Raw genomic sequence first — 13,520 nt, forward strand, 5'->3', positions numbered from 1 at the left:
CCCACGCGTCGGCGACTCACTGCGCTCACCACCCACCTGTTCTTCCTCCTCCTCCTCTTCTTGTTCTTCCTCTTCTGCATCTTCTTCCGTCTCTCGCCGCGCCTAGCAATCGCGTCGGCTCTCCCTCCCTCGATGATTCGCATGGAATTCTCGATTCGATTCCGCTCGAATCGAATCAATGCGCTTCGCCGTTGATCCCAATCGAGCGCCCGAGCCTTCCCGCGAGATCGGATTTCACCGATCGGCCGGCGCCGGCGGAGGAATTTCGTTCATCTGATTCGGCGTGAATTCGTGTGCGCGTGTTTTTTTCGTTGGACCTTGTTCCCCTTTTTCATTTGGTTGTGGGGGGGGGGAGGGAGGGAGGGATTGAGCGGAGATGGATTCGAGCAGGAGAGCGGTGGAGTCGTACTGGAGATCGCGGATGGTCGACGCCGCGACCTCCGACGAGGACAAGGTCGCGCCCGTCTACAAGCTCGAGGAGATCTGCGAGCTCCTGCGCTCCTCTCACGTCGGCATCGTCAAGGAGGTCTCGGAGTTCGTGCTGAAGCGGCTCGACCATAAGAGCCCCGTCGTCAAGCAGAAGGTAGGTAAAATGGAGTGGGCGGTGCTTTTCCTGATTGGTTCGCTTCGGTTCTGTTTTCGCGTTTTGCGTGTGCGGAGCTGATCGTGCGCCCGATTAGTCCTGCTGAATCAATGAGAGCCTGAATCTTGAAGGAACCTGTGAAAAAATTGGTTGAAATGGATCATCTTGGGGAAGTGAATTAGACACAAGCGTGTAAAGAATTGAATACTGGATCTCCTGATTTTAGTTCTGTGATACTGAAAAACTGCTAACGTAACGGATTGTCGCGGCATCTTGAGCTGTCCGAAGATTACACTATACATATATCTTAAAATTATGAAGGTGGGTCAGCTCAAGAGAGTAGGCAGCATCTACCTTTTGAATGCTCTCTTTTCTAAACAAGTCTGGGGGTGGAGTTCTGAACTGAAGTGGAATTCAGAGAGTTGTGGGTGGTTGGAGCTTTTAGTTTGATTGGGTTTCGCAACAGTTGAAAGGTAAAAGCATTCGTGAGGACGCTCTTGAAATTGGCCTGGAAAGGATCGATTGACGTCATTTGGAAAGAGAGGAATGATGTTCTCCATAATGGGGTAATTCCAAAACATCATGTTTGCAGTTTGAGTGGGGATGTAGATTACTGATACATGGAAGGGGGCCTCTGTTTGATCCAGACAGACTACTTCTTTGTGAGCAGCGGAGGATTTCTGCTGTTGAGTACCTGAGTTGAGCCATCGGTTTGCTTATTTATTAGCTTCTCGGGATATGTTTTTCCAAGCTTGTTTGATGGGGAAATGTTTACTAGTTGGTTCTCCTGGTTTGAGTGATGTTCTTGCTGTGAGTATGATAGTGCTCCTGAGGGGCATGTAATGGGTGTGGTCCTCCCACGGTCGTTTTGAAATCTCGAGCAAAAAAAAAAAAAGATCGTGAAGGTGTGGATAAATATGAGAACAAAGGGAATTTCTTGTGTTGAATCTTTTGACTGACCGTGAGAGTGCTAGATTATCGAACACAACGAATTGCAATCAGGATGTTCATTTTTCAGTATGAGTTTATGGGGTGTGCCTAGAAGTAAGGAGAAGAGGTTTTACCTCTTGCAGGTTGTGTGTACTGTCAAGCCCCTATGCTGGAGCACAGTCAGCTGATCCAGTTCTGTTTTCACGCTGTGTTGATCCTGAAATGTCTATAACTAACTCACAAAAATCAGAACTAGGTTAACAATAAATGAGACCGACAACATCTGCATGGCACCCCATTCTTTCTCATTATGCATGTCTCTTGTGCAGGTTAATATCGGAAAGAACTTGTCTGTCTGCAGCTTTGTGTATATATTGTGATTCAATTTGGAGCTGTTTCATTTCTTTTCCTAGTCCAACATACTTGGTGAGGTGATTAGTCATCTAAACCACCTTCAGATATTCAAGAGCGAATATTTGTGACTTCTGTGCATCCTGGACCAAGCTGAATATCTCTTCTGTCTCTCGTATCTCTAATAAACTATGAATAGCGCATAGGAAGTTTTAACTTGGACATGGATGAATAACCAGTTGAATGGCTTCTGCAGGCTCTTAGGTTAATCAAATACGCGGTTGGAAAATCTGGTTTGGAGTTTCGCAGGGAGATGCAAAGAAATTCTGTTGCAGTTCGACAATTATTACATTACAAGGGGCATCCAGATCCTCTTAAGGGGGATGCTCTGAATAAGGCTGTAAGGGACACAGCTCATGAGGCAATTTCTGCCATTTTCTCTGAACAGGACAATAAAGCAGCTCCCACTGAGGATCTTAATACAAGAATTCAAGGATTTGGAAACACTAATTTTGAAATGCCATCAGAAGATAAGAAATCGTTTCTAATTGAGGTAATTGGGCTTGGAAGTGCATCCATCAAGCAAGGACTCAATAGTTTCACTCCGGGGCAGTCATTTAGAAAGAATGAAAATGGCAGTTATACAGGTCCAAATCTTCGGAGATCTTTGACAATAGAAAATGATAACATGAATGATTATGAACCAGTTGAAATAGGCAATGAAGCTCGGTTGGGGATCTCAACAAAACAGGCGAGTGGTTCCTGGAATCCAGATATGAGAATGGCAAATACAGAAGGCACCAATGGAAATTCCGCTTCCAGTCATACCGAGAGCAAGACTCGTGAAGAGCGGTTGTTGGAAACTATCGTAACATCTGGTGGTGTTCGTCTACAACCCACACGAGATGCCATTCATGTTTTCCTTGTGGAGGCAGCAAAATTGGATCCGGTGGCCTTAAGCCGGGCCCTTGAAAGAAAGTTTCAGTCTCCTCAATGGCAGGTATTCATTTTGGAATAATATTTTCAATTCGTTGAGGCAGTAAGAATTAGAGATGTAGAAAACCACTGATGGCCACAGTGAAAATAATAATTTCCCATGGTTGTAATCTCGAAACAGCCAGCTAGAAGAAAATCGGTTAAAAAATACCTGAATACTGGATGACCTGAAAGTGCATGGGTCCGGTCGGGTCTAGGCTTGAGTCCAGTGCATCCATGGATCTCTCATTATCAGGCTATCAGTTAATCTTCTTATCTTCATGAAATAAGGTCGAGGATGTTGAAACATGGGTGTGGCCCATGAGAGCTGTTCAACAGGCTTTAAGACATGAGCAACGAAAAATACCACTCAGCTATAAGGCTCAGTTTGTTTTACGGAAAATGAATGATTTGGACTCCTAAAATTAATCACTTATATCACTTGAAATAATTAATCAATAAAAAATGTTTTCATTTTCAACAACAATTTATGTCTAAACATTTTTGTGGACAATGAAAATATTTTTTGTTCATTCTTTTTTACAAGCGATAATTTTTAGAAAAATATTTTCCAAATCATTCATTTTCCACGAAACAAACACACTCTAAACGATAGTTCTTTTTCCAGCATGTAATTGGCCTTTTTTTTCCATCTGGCTGCCAAAAAGACATTTTTATTTCATCATAAATATATTTCATGTATTAGTTGTTTTTCAGGTTCGTGTGAGAGCTGTCTGTGTATTGGACTCCATTGTGAGGAGAAAGGACAATGAACCCTTCTCGATTGTGGCTTCTTATTTCAGTGAAAACAAAGAACTTTTGATTAGTTGTTCTTCATCTCCGCAAGCTTCTTTGAGGGAAAAGGCTAACAAGGTACCCATCCTTCTACCAATTTGAGATCTTCTGTAGTTTATTTCCATCTCTGTGGTGTTGAGTGATAGGAAGGGAAAAAGTGATCGTTTACTTGTGGTGTCATCATGAGCATTGTGGTCAATCTATTTGGCACGAAAATCTTTATCAGGGGTCATATGTGTTGGAACTGGAGCTCCATAGTGTGAGATGAGAGCCAGTGGACAATGTAGACTCCATATATTTTAGTTGTATATAAACCTCTTGAGCGAATTGTGAGGGTGAAGTGATGCTTCTTTTAGTTAGTTCAATGAAGATAATATATCTTCACATAATGATTTGAAAGCTCAACATGCATCAGGAGTGCTTCTTCTCCTTTGGTTTTATCATGACTATCTATCTCTTTTGGATGATGGAAAAATGTCAAACGCCGCTTATTTTTTTATGACTATGATCCTAAGAGAAGAGACTGAACCACTAGTCTCACCATCACTACCTTTTACTGTTTCATTCCATATGGGATGAATTCTGGTTCTTTTCTAATGTTTTTTCCGATATTGGTTTTTCATAATATTGGTCAAGTTACTTTGCAGACTCAAAGATATATGAGGTAGCATACATCCTTCTTACATCTTAGATTCTGGCAACTTCCTTTGCCACCTTGTATATGTTTAGCCCAAAAACTTCTACAGTATGAGATTGATTGCTTGGCATGTTCGATGAAACCGTCTATTTACGTGTTGGTATGCATAAATTAGAGAATAGCGGAGTATATATTGGCGCTGTGGCTTTTGTTCACTCATGCACTATTGAAAGGATGCATTTATATAGTTTCAACCTGGTATGGAAAAAGAACTATAATTAGGGATGTACAATTTCATTTTCCATAGGTCTGATCATGCTTCCATTAAATCATAGAATTTGAGAATACCTTATCATGCTTCCATTATATCATAGAATTTGAGAATACCTCTCGTTTTTGGTTGCTCTTTGTAGATTGCTACCCTGATGGTAAATACCTAGTTATCTGGGAAAGGAATCCCTTTTCTCCATCTGATTTGGAACTGTCAAATACCTCAAGGCATTAATTTCATGCTTATTCATCTCAAGTCATAGATAGTTTATTTCATCCATCCTCTTTTTCAATGTGAAAGAACCAGATTCTTTGATGGTTTCTGTAACTCTGTACTGTGAAGTGTGTTTTAATTGATAAGGCTCTGTTGAATGAGTGGTAAGATCTTGATGTATATTGTATGCTTGCGCTGTTGTAAACAGGTCCTTAGCTTTTTGGATGGAGAACAGGCCGGTACTCTGGCAGTTGATTCAGGTAGGTCAGTGAAGGCTGAGACTGCTGCTACAGTTCAGATGCCTGATCTGATAGATACCGGTGACTCCGATTACATCATTGGAACAAATGATTCAACACATACGCAAGGTGCTAATAGCACTGGAAGCTTGACGAAAGAGGCAACCCCTTCCATTTATGATTTGCTTGGAGATAATGTTGGGTCTGGTGTCAGCACCGGTGAAGAAAGAAATGATGATGATCCCTTTGCTGACGTCTCTTTTCATAGTGGCCAAGGTCAAGACTCTACTGATGATATCTTTAAGGGGATGACTATTGATGATAAGCATGGTGCTAATCAAAACCATGTAACAATCACTGAAAGTGGGCCTGAATTTTTTGATATTTTTGGGTCTTCTGACATATCTTCAGAGCAGGTAATTCAGAGAAATGATGTCAATGATTTAATGGCTGGCTTGTCTGTAAATGGGAGTGAGGTGAAAGGAACTCCTGCAACACTATCTGAAGCCGTATTGTCAGATTCAAAAAGCAATCCTGGCTATCAGGTCTCTAATGATACGTTGAACAGAATGGTTGGATCTCAAATGACTGGCATGAGTCCCAATGCCATGCCTCTCTCTAGCAGCCTGCCATTTAGTGTACCTCCTGGGATGATGTTTAATCCTGCTTTTCCATCACAACCTATAAATTATGTTGCGATGGGGAATTTTCTTGTTCAGCAGCAAATTCTAGCAACCATGTCTAACTTCCAACTTAATGGGAATATGAATGCTCAGAGTGTCAGCACCAGTCATGTTACCGGAACTAATGGCAGTCATTCATCACCCTTCCCTGATGTTTTCCAGGCAAATTCTCCCACTCAGACTCCTAATTTGATGGGGAGCAACTTGAAGAAAGAGGAGACCAAAGCATTTGATTTTATCTCGGTAAGTCTTTTTTCTCGTATGATCTGCTTGATAATCAATGTCATTGACTAGCTGCTTACTTTGACCTTGAAATGTCTGAGTGAGAGGAAATTGTATACTTGTTGAAGTCATATTTTGGATAGTGAAGGTGGATTCTTAGTAGGCCTGGTGGTTTATTCTCTGGTTAAGATTATTGTGATACAAAATCTTCCCCAAGTTTTTGTTTTTGTTTTTGTTTTTTATAATTTGGGATAGGTTCCCCAAGTAAATTTTAGTCGAGTTGCTTTGACTTATTCTATTCATGCTAGAGATTTCAAATAAGGGATAAGTTTTTGGATGTTCACGTGCTTGTGTCTTCTCTTGCAGGATCATCTTGCTGCAGCTCGTGATTCAAAAAGGATAGTTTAAGTATTTTGAGCATAACGTTTATTAGAAAGCACTTGCCAATACATCAAAATTGCCTTGTTAAGTTTGGGAAGGTGACCGAAGCAAACTATCTATTGATAGAGATGATCATACATCCCTTTCGTTGGAATACCATGAACGTGCACGGCAGGTGTGACTTGGCGACGGATTTGAATGGAAGTCACAAGCAGAATGACCACTGAGGAGTTCTTTCAAATAGCTGGCATAGTTTGTAATGTAAAGTTGCGGTTGTATATGTAGATTCTTCAACTTGAAAGGCGTGGGTCATCTGTTGCAATTATTGACTTGCGAAGGTCGTAATGCGTTTTCGGTACATCAATGAGCAAGCACAAATTGTCTGTGCTGTGCCGGCGGATCACCCACTTGTGAATTTGAGACGGTCTCTCTTGTACCATTACATTTCTCTGCGTCAAACCAAGAGCGGGTCCTCTCTGGAGTCATTGGTTGGGCTTCGTTCTCTCTTTTCTCAACTTTGTTGTATTCATTTCCTAGTAAGTTGCATGCCTACCTGATGAAAGATTCATGTTCTTCATCGTCTTATGCCACTGGATATGCAAAAGCACGATGCAGAAGGAGACATTCTAACCAAAAAAATTGGTCACAACACTGGTCTGGTACAGCATAAAATCATTGCTACTGTGTGGGCTTTTGGATGCATTGATGCATTGTAGATGTCATGAAATAAGAGATCATATAACTCCCCGTGGAAGTAGCATAAGCTTTTGATGAATCGATTCTATGCCTGTACATTATTTCAGATTATTCCTGTTTTATATGTGGTATATACAGCATTTGCGCAGCGGCGTGGTTCATGCAGAAAGTCGCATCCTATGTTATTTTGAAGGAAGAGTCTTCGAGGTTGCTCCACAGACGGACTTCCATCTGCTTAGTCCTATATAATTGCTTGACGATGTCCTGACGTTCTTTCGAATAGGGAGAAGGGATCTGGTCACCGCAATTGAAACATCAGAGCATGGAAAAAGAAGGGCATTATGTTACATAAATGATAAGAGATTAGTAGTGAGACTATTGGGACGAGAAAGATCGGTATGCTTTACCAGTGAAGGTATGTACTTCTTGATGGCTGCTAACATGGCAGCATGACCCACAGCAGATACCTGGTAAGACACCAGTCAGGACCAATTCAAAAGACCCAAAAAAAAGAAAAAAAAAGGTCCATGTCACACTGAATTGAGTGGGCGATTAGAAGATATATGGAAGAAAATGACCAAAATCTCAACAGCATTTCGCGTTGTGCGATTGTTCATGTCATACGGATGATGTAGGAAACAGCCTTTCGTTTGTATGTTAAAGCCAAGTTCAGATATAGTAATAGCGGCGGAAGTGGGGCAAATCCTTCTTCAGGACTCTTTACTTAAACAAACAGGAATGGCCGCATGGGCATGCAGGAGCCCGCGTGCGTGCATGTATATCCGCGTTGTGTGCATTATACGAATCTTCGACTTAGATAAACGAATGGTATACGAGAATGGTATGCTGCTTATAGTAATCTGTGATAGTTTTTCGTACGTAGTAAATGATGCATGGGATTTCGAATAGCGGATGTAGAAGGAACAAAGGCAGTTGAGTCTCCTTCCCTTTCGTATTCCAGTATGCAGCCTGGAATGTGGAGCTCAGCTCACAATTTCATGCAGAGAAACAAGAGAGCAGAGAACTGAGTTGGTACTCACTGGAAGTAGCATCAGTATAGTGACTGGAATGAGTGTTGCGATGTCTTGTAACGTTCTCTTTAGCTTCTTCCTCTCTCTTGTTGTGATCTTGTGACCCCGCATTTGCTTGAGGAGAAGCTCGAGCGACACCACGATGTCTATCCAGAGCAGCTGGGTGCCCATCCAAAAGTTCTGCCAGCGAGCATGAGATTATATCAGAAAGTATTTGTTCACGATGATAAGTCTTGCTTAGGTATCATGGGGCTTACATTACTAGCAGAGACCAACTTGATGCTGAACTTCCTGCATAAGCCTTCATCCCGGGCATCGGATTTAGCATTTCCTGCCCTGTTGACAGTGGCTATGGCAACCTTTGTGTTTGCGCTAGGATCCTGCAATTTGTGGCAAAGACAGGTATATAAACTAGGATCATGATGTCAATGAGGTAATGTTGGAATCCGGAAGTAAAATGAAGCCATACACGGCAAGCTGAAGCCAACATCATATTACGGAGATCGTTAAGCCAACTAAAGTTTCAGTATCAATCCAGATATGGTATTATCAAGGAAAAAATATCTTTAAGCTGATCAGAAAAAATATCTCTAAGCTTCCAAAGGAAATGATGCCATTCTTATTGCAAACAGTAAAATATATTCCAAGTATTACATCTGTGCTTCTTTGATAAGCTCTGCAGCATTCAGATTGTCAACATTTTCATATCGACGTAATATTTGGAATCTTGGCTTCTTTTTGTTTGGTCTAGATGTCGTGATACTGGCCGATTGGACCACTTCCATAACCGCAACAACGAGAGAGTTTTCTCTCTCTACTCACCCTCATGGATTGTCAGAAAGAGTCTCAATCAATGAAATCACTTCCTTCAATGGACATCTTGAGATCGTTGGAGAGGAAAAAGGAAGTATAGACAAGTTTGACTGTTAATTCAGGTGACAAAGCATACCTTTGTCAATTTGGGCACATGCTGAGACTTGTTCTCAAAATGTTCTTGCGCGATCGAGACACTTGCTTTATGCTGTGCCTCCAGGGCTGTAGAGCACTTAGCCTTCCGTTTAGCTGCTGCAGTCGATGTCGGGTCCAACGCACTGGTTTCTGCTGTCTTAGGAGATTCACTGACATACATACAAAAATGCCGTCATTTTAAGAACGAAGCAGTTTCATTTGCTTCAAGAAATAACAAACAAGACCAGTAGCATAGATAGCTTACCCTGATCTATCATAAACCACCCAATAATCTTCTAGACAAACACTTAGCAGGCTTTGGCTGCAAAGTTAATCGCAGACAACTTCAAGATTGGTTTATCACTAGAAATTTAGGAAGAAACGCAAGAACCAGACATGACAGATTCGCTGGATTACCTCCTGAGTAGAAATGCCAGCAATCCTGAATCTAAAGGTTGCAATGTTGAACGGCTGAAATGAGCGAAACCGGAGAAAACATCATAGCAAGTGGTGAAGACCCGAGACAGAATAATCTCTGTCTCCGCTTGGATGAGATGCTGTTTGGACCTTTTCCTGTCTGGACAGCTTGCGGTTTGTGAAGCATAAAAGTCAAGCCATCCAATCTCATCAATTATCATCTGAGGAGACAGGAGAGAGAGAGATTTCAAACATTGAAAATGTATATCTCATCCCATTCTGAACTAGGGGTTAAGGAATCCGACCTCCATAAAAATCTGATACATCTGTACCGAAGAAAATCCAGGGTATATGAAGATGATACCACACTCCAAGAAACTTCACAGATATGAAATCACCTTAAAGGTTAACACCAAAAAGCAAGTGAAGACGACGCTATAGCTTTTGAGTGAAGCCACACATACCTGAGAAAATCCTTAACCTGCTCATCCACTTCTCTTATGCCCATTTTTGACAAGTGGAGTCTAGTTCTTCTTCCCAAATATGCAAATAGTCCAAGAATAGCTAAACTCTCGGCTTTCACCTGCCACGGTATTATGAACCAAGCCCGACTTTCATTCTCAAGTATGAGACTCATTTTCAAAGGGACTGACATTGTTCACCGGGACTGACATTGTTCACCAACCCAAGTTTTAGAATATCACAGTAATTGTTTCCATCACTAAGAGCCTTACTATAATCATATTGAGATAGAGATGGATAATGTAACTGAAGCTCCTGCCATTCAACCTAAAATAGCTGTTCCCGTTTCGAAGTTATCTATGAAATTGGAGAGCTAACCTTTTCATGAGAATCTTCCATGCACGAAACAAGAGGCTCTTTCTGAAATGCAACTGAGAGCTTCTTCTGAGCAAGACCAATCCAAAATTCAAGCTCTTCACTCTCCTCGCTGGGGAGGAGCTTCCTCCCAAAATGCGTCAGGAAGTCCAGTTCAAAACCGGCCTCAGTTGCCAATTGATGCCCTTTGTCCACTGACACAAGGCCGCGAGAAAGTTCCATGAGCTCAAGCAAAATAGCATCAATGGACATTGAAAGCATGCGGCAGCTTGACTGCCGAGGACCTAATTTCACCACTGCCGAACAGCAACTTATCGCAACAACAATTCCTGCTACACCACTGGAGAATTATCTTTTAGGATCATATTTAGCTTCATAGCTTAGCCCATTTTCATGGGCTTCTTTTATGTTATTAATAGATAGCAGCAGAACAAAAGTTGTGCAACAAGGAAGTCGCAACGATACTTATGAGAACATTCTGTCCCTTTCTCTTAATATGCAGATATAAGAGTGGAGTTACAGTACATTTTCAAATAGGAGACAGTTTTATACAAGAGAAGCTTCGGATTCTCAAGTAAACAGAAAAGGGGACACTTGAGATTTTTTGCACAAACCTTCCTGCATATTCCATGGACCACTTCTTCAATAGAGGAATGAAAAATCCAGCTATCCGTGGCAATTCTACCTCCCTGAACCATCCAACTAGTCCGGTGTCCCTCTCACTCAATTGACTTTCTATGTACTCCTTTATCAAGTTCAGCCTCGGGCTCAAGCTGATGGATGTGAGAAGTAAAAGTCAGATACTGGAATAATGGCACAATATAAAGATGTCAAACAAGTTTTTAGAATAATATCTTCACACAACTGTATCATTCACTAAAAGAAAGATTCTTTGGAGACAAACTGGCTTTAACAACTAGACAAGATCTCATTTGAGAAAAACACATGGTGGACCAGCAAGGGCAATGTTAGGCTTCCATCAACCACAAACATATTGGTTCGACTTTATTTTAGGACCTGAAACTTACGTTACTACTTCCCTTTAACTCTACAGAAGTATGGTAAAGCATGATGGCATGAAGCTGAAAGAATCAAGACTCACATCTCCCTGACAACCGAAGGGTTGTTGCTACGCTCATAAGAGAGCAAAATCTCCACCTCGACAGCCGTTGTTAACATAGCATAAACTGCCACCTGCACGAGATTCACAAATTATGATCCTTGCAAAGAATGCAACCCCTCTATTCCAACCAAACCACCATTTTTAAGAACTTGTTGAGGAAGTTATGAACACATGTATTGATAGGTGATAGTTTATATACACTAAAAGATCATATATCAACAATCATAGGGAACATTAATAAGTGGTCTGCAGATACGTGATAAGAAATCCTTTTATGCCACTGGTGCACATCCTTCCCGAGCCAAGCCATCGAAATCTCGGTGCTGCTTCCCGCTACTTCGAGTAATTCAATCGCACTAGAGAAGCTCTTAGCAGATTGGTGGAGCACCCACACGAGACAGTTTACGCGGTTGAACTCCATTTTCTTGCTATGACTCTTGACAATTTGACCCCAGTTCTCGATAATGGTTTCATCAGTGAACAAAGAAGCCATAGGTGATAGTGCCCCCAATGAATACTCCCGTGGGGAAGGGTGGTATCCAAGGAAGAATTTCGAAGAACTGAAGTTGTTTGAGCAACCATAACTCTCGCGGTCCTTCCTAATTAATTTCGATGGATTCAATGCAACGGCCTTAATCTTCGGTTTCTTGTCTGAACGAAGAGATTTTCTGTGGAAACCCACCAAAACAAAAATCTTGATTTAGACCAGCCACGACATGATCACCATCATAAAAAGTAAAAAAACAGGATGAATATTCAGCATGAGAAAGCCACATCTACCCCCGTATTTTCAGCCTTCAAGTTCAAAACTTTTGAGCAGTTTTTCAAGATCAAACATTTATATTCAAGTCATATAGGCAAAGTAAGCAGTCGCCTATGATTTATCCACCTCTATGTTTGTTTTCTTTAAACACATTGAATAGATGTTTAACCAGTCACCAACATATCACAAGGTTCACATCCCATTTTCTTTCTTTTCCTTTTCTTCTTTCTTCTTTCTTGTACATAATCAATCAAAAGCTATCTTCTCAAGCACACACTTCTTATGCCAAACATGCGCCTTACGACCTCATGGGTACAATGGTATACAATGAAGCGAGTCAAAATGAGAGAGCTTACGAGTTGCTGAGAGGCTTGGGGAGTTGCAGAGAGAAATGAGAAGCCATTAAGGAACACGAAGGAAACAAAGAAGAGCAAACATTGTAGTGTCTCCCCAATATATACGATAAGGATTTGCCTCAGCGAAGCCATCAAGGTACCCATATAATTAGAAAACGATTTTCTTTTTCGCGTAAAAATCGGGTTTTTATAGGAGTTAACACCCGCCGGCTGCTTAGTGTTCCAAGATTTTGGAGGATATGTGGCAGTATATTTTTTATATAACACTATGGTCCAAGAACAAGACTGTTTCCTTTTTTGTTTTTAGACCAGATGACCAGGAAGAATTTATCCACAGACATGGAAGCTGTTCGATGTTTGTGTCGAATTGATTTTTATGTGTGCCACTGGGGTCACACCTGCCTCGTCGTGAGATAATGCAGCATAGGGAACTCCATGTAGGGTCATCTATCACACTAGTCAAACCTTGTCCATGCGTTTGATACTCTCGAAGCAATGTCTACAAGAAAAAACCAGAAGTTCCCACAGAAAAAAAAAAGGAAGAAACAAAGAGAGCGAATTATCGAGGAAAAAGCAATTTGGGTCATGTTGGTCCCTCTAGGACTAAACTGGAAGGAAAAGGAAAAACAAAAAGACATGAACTGTTTCGTGTGTCATCAAGTTCTCAGCTTTACGTGATGTTCTGACAAAGGAGGTTTGGTATTAGCGTGTGTCGTTTAATGTTCCATAAGATTTGGGAACTAGTTCATTGATGAATTGTTTGTCCACGCATAGCTTTTCTCTCTTTTCAGAGCTTAGCAAATTAGCATCGCGTGCAAAGCTTGTCTTCGTTGCTTTAGGAAAGCTTCTGGGTATATCGCCCGGATCTTCCTAATTGTTCCAAATATTTCACGCCTCAAATTGCATGTGAGGAAATTCAGCGATAAGATTAGGTGACTGAATGTGAAAACACTTATATTCAGGGGGATTCTCAAACAAAAAGCTGATTCACACAAGAAAGTGATCTGTTTGACTGGAATTCATAGCAATCAGAACATGCTAGGACTTGATTTGTAGTTAAGATTGAGGG

General features: G+C 41.2%; 2 protein-coding genes across 3 annotated transcripts; one reads left to right on the plus strand and one right to left on the minus strand.

Moving 5' to 3' along the window:
* Nucleotides 1-67: 67 nt before the first annotated feature.
* On the plus strand, nt 68-6,842 carry LOC115678346 (protein MODIFIED TRANSPORT TO THE VACUOLE 1-like). Of its 2 annotated transcripts, XM_056311294.1 has the most exons (6): nt 453-583; nt 1,843-1,944; nt 2,121-2,864; nt 3,557-3,712; nt 4,964-5,920; nt 6,266-6,842. In XM_056311294.1, exons 3-6 carry the CDS (start codon nt 2,178-2,180, stop codon nt 6,305-6,307), a joined length of 1,842 nt encoding a protein of 613 aa, XP_056167269.1. In that variant the 5' UTR covers nt 453-583; nt 1,843-1,944; nt 2,121-2,177; the 3' UTR covers nt 6,308-6,842. The 2 variants fall into 2 exon arrangements, with proteins under 2 accessions (XP_030457568.1, XP_056167269.1); XM_030601708.2 differs by lacking the exon at nt 1,843-1,944 and having other exon boundaries at nt 68-583.
* Nucleotides 6,843-7,023: 181 nt separating this feature from the next.
* LOC115678345 (uncharacterized) lies at nt 7,024-12,668 on the minus strand. The gene is made up of 14 exons (XM_030601707.2): nt 12,452-12,668; nt 11,589-12,000; nt 11,312-11,403; nt 10,824-10,982; nt 10,213-10,549; nt 9,837-9,955; nt 9,678-9,750; nt 9,373-9,593; nt 9,221-9,277; nt 8,957-9,125; nt 8,265-8,387; nt 8,017-8,187; nt 7,384-7,443; nt 7,024-7,270 (listed from the first exon to the last, which is right to left on the minus strand). The coding sequence occupies exons 1-14, from the start codon at nt 12,496-12,498 to the stop codon at nt 7,154-7,156; spliced, it is 2,157 nt and encodes a 718-aa protein (XP_030457567.1). The 5' UTR covers nt 12,499-12,668; the 3' UTR covers nt 7,024-7,153.
* Between the last annotated feature and the right edge of the window lie 852 nt (nt 12,669-13,520).

This window comes from Syzygium oleosum, unplaced genomic scaffold, assembly GCF_021117445.2.
Source record: "Syzygium oleosum isolate NSW1041296 unplaced genomic scaffold, Sole_v2.1 Sole_v2.05, whole genome shotgun sequence".
NCBI lineage: Eukaryota > Viridiplantae > Streptophyta > Magnoliopsida > Myrtales > Myrtaceae > Syzygium > Syzygium oleosum.